Source organism: Curcuma longa, chromosome 6, assembly GCF_044706935.1.
Source record: "Curcuma longa cultivar G26 ecotype Majalengka, Jawa Barat chromosome 6, ITB_CL_G26_1.1, whole genome shotgun sequence".
NCBI lineage: Eukaryota > Viridiplantae > Streptophyta > Magnoliopsida > Zingiberales > Zingiberaceae > Curcuma > Curcuma longa.
In genome coordinates, this window is record NC_133866.1 from 2,854,372 (window position 1) to 2,861,871 (window position 7,500).

Sequence of the window (7,500 nt, forward strand, 5' to 3'; positions counted from 1 at the left end):
AATTTCATTGGTACCTTCAGTTCTAAAATGTATGTTCAAAACAGTTTGTTTTTTTTTTTAAAAAGAAAAAGTCAATTTGCAAAATCACGTTCAATTTTAAAAAATATTCAAAATTTTTATCTAAGTTTCTTTAATTTCTATATCTTAAGAAAAATAATAGTAATTGGATTAAAATAAGTTATTCTTTCGGTCGTGGGAGAAATAAAAAAAAAAGAAAAGAATAAAAGATATAGAAATTAAAGAGAAAGAAATAATATAAAATAAATGATGATATATAAATGGTGATATATAATGTTGTTTGATATAGAAACTCTTATTTGTGATTAAACCAATCATGGAGATGAAAGACGTCTTCTCTTAATTTGTCTCTTTTTCTTCTGTAAAAAGATGGATCCGCCACCTTAGCGGCCCCACACGATCGACCCCACGACCATCTGTGAGGAGGTAAATCGAGAAAGTGTAGTTGATTAATTACGACGCAGGAGGATATTGCCTGGCTTCGCCAGGATTCGAATCTTTGCCCTCTCTGCAAGTCTGCTGCGTTGTAACCAACTCACCTATGCCCCAAAAACCTTAATTTGTCTCTTGAGTATATAAAAGAGATGTCTCTCTTTCTTTAAGCCTGGTCAAAAAAAGTTATTGTATTAGCTGATCATCCAGTGGCACTGGATGATATTTGACTTTTATCCATTAATTAAGTGAAGTGGCAGTCTTGTGCTGTCCTTTTTCAAGCTGTAAACATGGTGCAATCACATGGCGTAGTGGCACGAGTGTCGATGCAATGAAGAACCAATCTTTGGACTTTCTTCATCTTTGTTTCCCTTCGCTTCCCTTCCCTTGCTTCCTCAAAAGAAAGAAAGCTCTAGTTGCTAGCTACCTTCTCCTCGTCCATGGCGTGCATCAACCTAAATCTCGACGTGGATGTCAATAGTTGCTTGAGCGGGCTGTGGGCATCGCTAAGGTTGGGAAGGCCAAAATCTAGCATCGTGAAGTTGAAAAAGGAAATGGCAATCTTGAGAGGCAAAAGGGACGACATCAAGGACCAGATCGAGCAGGCAGAGCGTGAGGGGAGAATTCCGACCCACCAAGTGAGCCATTGGCTACTGGAGGTGGAGACGTTGGAAGATCAAGTGGCTGATGTCGAGCAGGATTTCCAAAGCATCGGTGAGTATTAATTCTGCCGTATATATCTTTTTGCCTTTTTTTTACTCTAATATAATTCAATTGCAAGTCTTTGTGTTTTAATCCATACGAGCTACTACGTACTGCTTTTATCTATATATAAGAGAGGACAGAAAAACAAAAAAAGTTATTGTTTCGATCGTCAGGTTGCTTCAGTTGCAATAATTGCTTCAATCAAGCTCAAATTGGCGGCACTAGTCAAATACAAGAAGCAGGAGATCATGTCCCTATCCGAGAATCATCAAACTGCTGCTCCATCCTACTAAGAGTGGCGAAGAAGCTCAGCGACATTAAAGAATTGATGGACCGAGCTGATAGACTAGATCCGGTTGCCACAGTTGCGCCTCCAGAAACCACCGTGATGCTTCCCATCTCACACCTATCGCCCGTTGGGATAGAGTCGTATATGGAGGACATTGTGGGCTACGTCGATGGTGGAAAAGGCGACATCATAGGCATCAATGGCATGGGCGGTGTCGGTAAGACCACCGTGTTGAAGAGCATCCAACAACACTATCTTCTTAAGCATGCAAGATTTGATCGTGTTATTTGGGTTGTGGCCTCCAAAGATTGCCAATTGAAAAAGCTTCAGATGGATATTGCTAAGAGTCTAGGACTACAGACACTGCAAGAGAACGACGATGAACAAACTTGTGGTAATAAGTTGTGTAGCTACTTGAAGAACAGAAACTGCTTGCTGCTTCTCGATGACATTTGGGAACATGTGGATCTTCAACTGTTGGGGATGGCACACTCGACTACTGAGCGAGGTCAGCAGCAACAACAACAGATGCATAAAGTTGTGGTTTTCACGACCCGCAGTGAGACCGTGTGTGCACAAATGAAAGCAAAAAAAGAAATCAAAGTCAAATGTCTGGATCCAGTTCAAGCATGGCAACTCTTCGAGGAGAACAGCAACAAGGATGTTCTCAACTCAGATGCTGGAATTAAGTTCGTTGCTAAAGAACTTACTAAAGAATGTGCAGGTCTTCCACTCGCTCTTGTCACCGTCGCCCGAGCCATGTTAGGGAAAAAGTCTTGGGAAGCTTGGAATGAAGCTCTTCATCAAATAAGGGATAAACATGAGTGGACAACCATTGGTCTTTCAAAAGATTCATTCATCATGTATAAAGCTTTCAAGTTGAGCTATGACAGTTTAGAGAATGACTTCATAAGAGAATGTCTTTTGTGTTGCGCTTTGTGGCCCGAAGATTATGAGATTGATAAATTTTCTGAGTTGATACCATGTTGGATAGGTTGCGGCATAATTCATGAATTTAATGTAATCAATGAAGCTTTCGCTAAAGGATGCTCGCATTTGGAAGCTCTTGTGGCCGCATCCTTGCTAGAACAATGTAATGACAAACACCTTCCTTATATAGATCGAGGTGTAAAGATGCACGATGTCATCCGAGACATGGCACTGTTGATGGTCTCTAGGTCGGAGGGGAACAAAAGAAAATGGATTGTAAAAGCAGGAATTGGATTGTGTGATTTACCTAGAAAAGAAGAATGGCATGAAGCAGAGCGAGCATCATTCATGAGGAATAAGCTTACTTTTTTACAAGAGTATGGAGCTTCCACTTTTCCAAAACTTTCTATGTTGGTTCTCCGTTGCAACAGAGTCTTGAAAACAATTCCTCTGAGTTCGTTCGCAAGCATGCCTCATTTGACATACTTGGATCTCGCTTTTTGTGATATAACAGAGCTTCCCAAGGAGATCGGTAGTTTATCTGAGCTTCAATATTTAGACTTGTCCTTCAATGCTATTAGAAGACTACCACCTGAGTTTGGCTGCCTGTGCAAATTAGAGTACTTGCTTTTAATGCGTAATGACCTTCAGATTATATCCAATGGGACGATATCCAATTTATTAATGCTCAGGTGGTTGGATATAAGACAAATTTATCCTACACCTGAGTGGTGGTGGGATGAGTTGAAATGTTTCAAAGGATGTCATCAATTAAGTGTGGGAATTTGCATTAATGCTACAACAGATAATATTGAGCGACTCAACATGTTACCACCAAATGTCTTCGTATGGGAACTCACTTTGGCTGGAAAGAATATTTCAAAACTTTCAAACTACGATTTGGGCACTGCACACTGGAGTAGCATGGCAAGTGACCTTGAAATGTTGTTCATTGAGGTTCTTGGATTAAAAAGATTAGTGTTGGCGGCAAGTTTCGGATGTTTAAAGAGACTCAATTTTGAAGGCCTACAACTATTGGAAGAGATTTCATTGAATAGAGTCCAGCTCTACAACCTCCGTGAACTATATATTACTAATTGCTATGCGTTGAAGGATGTTTCTTGGGTTCTACAACTACCATGCCTTAATCTTCTACGGATAGGCAATTGTCCAAAAATGAAGGAACTAATAAGTGATCAGGTAGGGAACTCCAACTCCATCTCTAGATTTAGCATCCAGCGCTTGATTTTGGACGACATGCAGAACCTTAATCGCATTGCAAATCGACCGTTCCATTTTCCCTACTTGGAATATATACATGTGACTTTTTGCCGCAAGCTCAAAAAATTACCATTTGGGGCTGAAATATTGAAGAACAGATTAAAATTGATTCAAGGTGATGACAATTGGTGGAACAATTTGGATTGGGATGACGAGAGCATCAAGGATTCCCTCACCCCTTATTTTAGGTAACACATATTTTCATACCAAATCATTTATTATCTATTTTATTGTGTCTTGATATATATATATATATATATATACAGTAGGGCTATACTGAGCGCCTGTTTTGAGCGTCTGGTGCGCGTCTGCTCACGTGGACTGCTGACGTGGATTTATTTTCGCGTCTTCGCGTGCGTGGCCAAGAAAATCGCGATTTCCTTCTTCCCAAACCAGCCCGCGATTTTCTTCTCCCGAATTTCTTCTCCCGCTCGCGAAGACGCTAGGTTTCCGCTCGAAGCCCCCTCGAAGCTCCCCTCGCCGAAGCTCCCCTTCGCCTCGGTTTCCTCTCCACTCCCCCCCTCTGCTTCGCGCGAACCAGGCGAGCGCCGAAGCTCTCTTCTTCCTCGACATTCTGCCCCTCGCCCCCGTTCTCTCGCCGCGCCCGAAGCCCCTGTTCTCTAGGGTTTCGCCGCGCCTCCGCTTCGCCCTCACCACTCCTCGCGAGCGCAAGGAGCCGCGCCCCTACTACTCCCGAGCGCAAGGAGCCGCGCCCCTACTACTCCCGAGCGCAAGGACCCGCGAGCAGCTCTTCTTCCTCGCCCCTGCTACTCGCGAGCGCAAGGACACGCGAGCAGCTCTTCTTCCTCGCCACAGGATTTCACCCTCGCCACAGAGTTTCAGCCTCGCCCCTGCTACTCGCGAGCCGAAGGTCCCTAACCCTATTTTTTCTTATTTTTTCTTATGTATGTTTGTGCATTTGCTGACATGTGGTTTTAATGTTCGAATTTGTAGGCAATGAGGATTATCATCAACGACAAAAGATATCATTGCTTTGAAAACTCTTGGAGAAAGAAAACAAGCTTTGTAGCCTTCATGGAATTAGTTGTCTTGAAATGTTTTGGAAGCTTTGTAGCCTTTACATTCTTAAAATTTCAGTAAATTATGTTTGCAGGAGGGTTGCAAAGGCCTGTTGTATATGGTGCTTCATGCACGCGTGGTTTTAGATTTATGTGAAGACTATGAGCACAAAATCAAATTTGAACAAGTTGAAGGAGACTTTGATTCATTTCGGGGGAATTGGATTCTGGAACAGCTGGGTGATCAACATACTTTGTTGAAGTATACTGTAGAATCAAGAATGCACAAAGATACATTCCTCTCGGAAGCTATCTTGGAGGAGGTCTATGCTTTTCTGATACTTTGATTGTGATACTTATTTTATGCTTCCACTGTGACACTTATTTTACAACTTCATGGAAGGAAGCAATGATGCTACATTTGTACCTTCATGATCATGATCCTAGATATTGAAAATCTGCCAAATGATTCTTTGAATACTTGTCTTTTTTTCTTCCACTAATGAGGTCTATTTATCAGCAGAATAACAATATCAATCATATTAGACATTTTAGATATTACTAAATCTCAAGTTGTTGAAGTAATTACTGTCAAATGGCTGTACATCTTGTGATCTGTTAATCTGGTCTTACAAATTGCAGTAATTTAGTTGGTCTTTTGCAAGTGCTTTTTTTGTTGTCTTTGATGAATAATAATAAAGATCTCTATTTTTCAGGTTATTTATGAAGATCTACCATCAAATTGGGAGACCAGTCTCAACCACAATTAAATTGGGCTACACCAATTGGGAGACCAGTCTCAACCACAATTAAAGTGGCAGATCCTTCGATCAGAAGCTACACCAATTGTGAATTTTTTTAATCTTGATATTTACTACTAATCAACGTATTACAAAGTTCAATCTGTATTGGCATGTAAATGTAAATAGAATTATTGTTTGATTTTAAATTTGTGTAATAATTTGTAGCAATTCACAAGACAAAATACAAAAGAACTTCAACAGTTCAAGTGTCATTCTATTTCAACTTTAACAGTTCTAAAATTTATTCTTTTGAACTTGAAACTCAGTGTGTAAATTATACAGGTTGTTGTGGCTGCAGAGACAGGAGGTGCTTTGGGCGGTATGGTTAGACAGCTTTCAATTGATCAGTTTGAAAATGTTGTGGCTGCAGAGACAGGAGGTGCTTTGGCCGGGCCTATAGTCGGAACCCAAGGACCTAGAATATGTTAGAGAGAGTGCATCTGTTGTGAAGGAAAATAATTTTGTATCAATATTTCTTATCCGTCATGTATAGGGAACAAATAGTAGTATGAATTGTAAAGCTGTTTTGTTTTGTTGGCCAAGCAGCATTTTGATTTCAAGAACGAGGAAAATTTTCTTACCTTAAAGGTGTTGCTTGCTTGAAAGACGTGATCCAAAATTAAAACAATGAGTAGATTAACGGACGAAGGTTCTATTGAAGAGTAATAAATAATCGTTCACAAGCTGGCATAAAATTACATGCGAAACTGTTTTTCAAGCAGCTGCATATAGTTATATGCACAAGGAACATACCTAAATACAAAGCTACATGCGAAACTGTTTTCCTCTCTAGGAAGAAACAATATACAACATACCCAGCATAGAACCAAAACACAAATCACAAAGTAAAGGAACAGAAAGGATATAACGTAGTTCACCTTTACATCAACGTGCTAATCACATTAGATTCAACACAATACTACAACAGTGCAAACATAATATCAGAAACAGTTTACAATAAAATTCAAATAACAACTTGATACAATATATTTAATCCTTATCACTAATTAGGAGAGAATCTAATTGGAATCTAATTGAAAATACATGGTATAGTGACACATTGCCAAGCTCCTAAGAAAACACCGTTACATCCACAGGTACCTCTAACAATTGGAATCTAATCATCACATCGTAGCCGGTCGGCAAATGGGAGATCCCAATGTTGGTCCTTGTTCTCAACCTCAGCTCTCAGAGTGTTCTGGCTTGCAGGGAAATCTTGGATTGGCTTGAAAGCAACTTCGGTTCTTGGCGAAGGTAAATCTTCTTGGTTTTCTGGCACCTCGAGAGGTTTGGATGCACGATGATAACAATCCAAAATATATGGATGATCCATAAGTTCGCGGCCGATCGCAAATGGAGAATCCAGGTGACAGCCATTTTTCAGGAAGTATCTGTTACTGCTTAACACAATTGGAGTGAATCTGTGGACAATATCAGGTTGGCCGCTCAAGCCTCGAGTGGGTTGCCATTGCCGGGTCTGCAAAAGGTCTGGAACGTGAGCTAAATGTGTTTGCTTATCCTAGAACTTCTGAAGAGTGGAAAGGAACTGCTGGCCGTCGGCGTCTGGTTCCCAATACGGATACGCACACTGAAAACTGCAAAAGATGCAAATGATTTACAAGTCAAGAAACCGAAGTAAATCCTAGTAAAGTCTACAAATGCAATTGCAGGCATTTAGTTTAGACAGTATGATAATAGCATAAATATGAAAGGAGATCATCAGAAGAACCAAGTATACAGATCAATTATTCAAGCTAAAATTTGGTTACGAAAGTTGATCATACAAGGAAATCGGGATTGGTTGCGACAAATTTGAAGTGTGAATTCTAAAGCAGTTAGAAAAATCAGGGTTATTAATGTATTTTGAAGTATTACAAAAAGCACCAGATCAATGGCTACCTCGAGTTAAGAATTAGTACAATGTTCCGACCAAACAAAAGCACTAAAAATGGACACAGCTACAAGGTAATTTTCAGTACGATAAATGAGTAGCATAAGTTACATCAAAACAACAAAATACACA

The 7,500-nt window shown here is 40.1% G+C and overlaps 2 protein-coding genes across 2 annotated transcripts; both read left to right on the forward strand.

The window, feature by feature from the left end:
• Nucleotides 1-890: 890 nt before the first annotated feature.
• Nucleotides 891-3,847, forward strand: LOC141830780 (putative disease resistance protein At1g61300). Its single transcript, XM_074718205.1, has 2 exons — nucleotides 891-1,164; nucleotides 1,329-3,847. Exons 1-2 carry the CDS (start codon nucleotides 891-893, stop codon nucleotides 3,845-3,847), a joined length of 2,793 nt encoding a protein of 930 aa, XP_074574306.1.
• Nucleotides 3,848-4,444: 597 nt separating this feature from the next.
• Nucleotides 4,445-5,741, forward strand: LOC141830782 (uncharacterized). The gene is made up of 4 exons (XM_074718207.1): nucleotides 4,445-4,526; nucleotides 4,610-4,681; nucleotides 4,770-4,997; nucleotides 5,391-5,741. The coding sequence occupies exons 2-4, from the start codon at nucleotides 4,613-4,615 to the stop codon at nucleotides 5,442-5,444; spliced, it is 351 nt and encodes a 116-aa protein (XP_074574308.1). The 5' UTR covers nucleotides 4,445-4,526; nucleotides 4,610-4,612; the 3' UTR covers nucleotides 5,445-5,741.
• The last annotated feature ends 1,759 nt before the right edge of the window (nucleotides 5,742-7,500 follow it).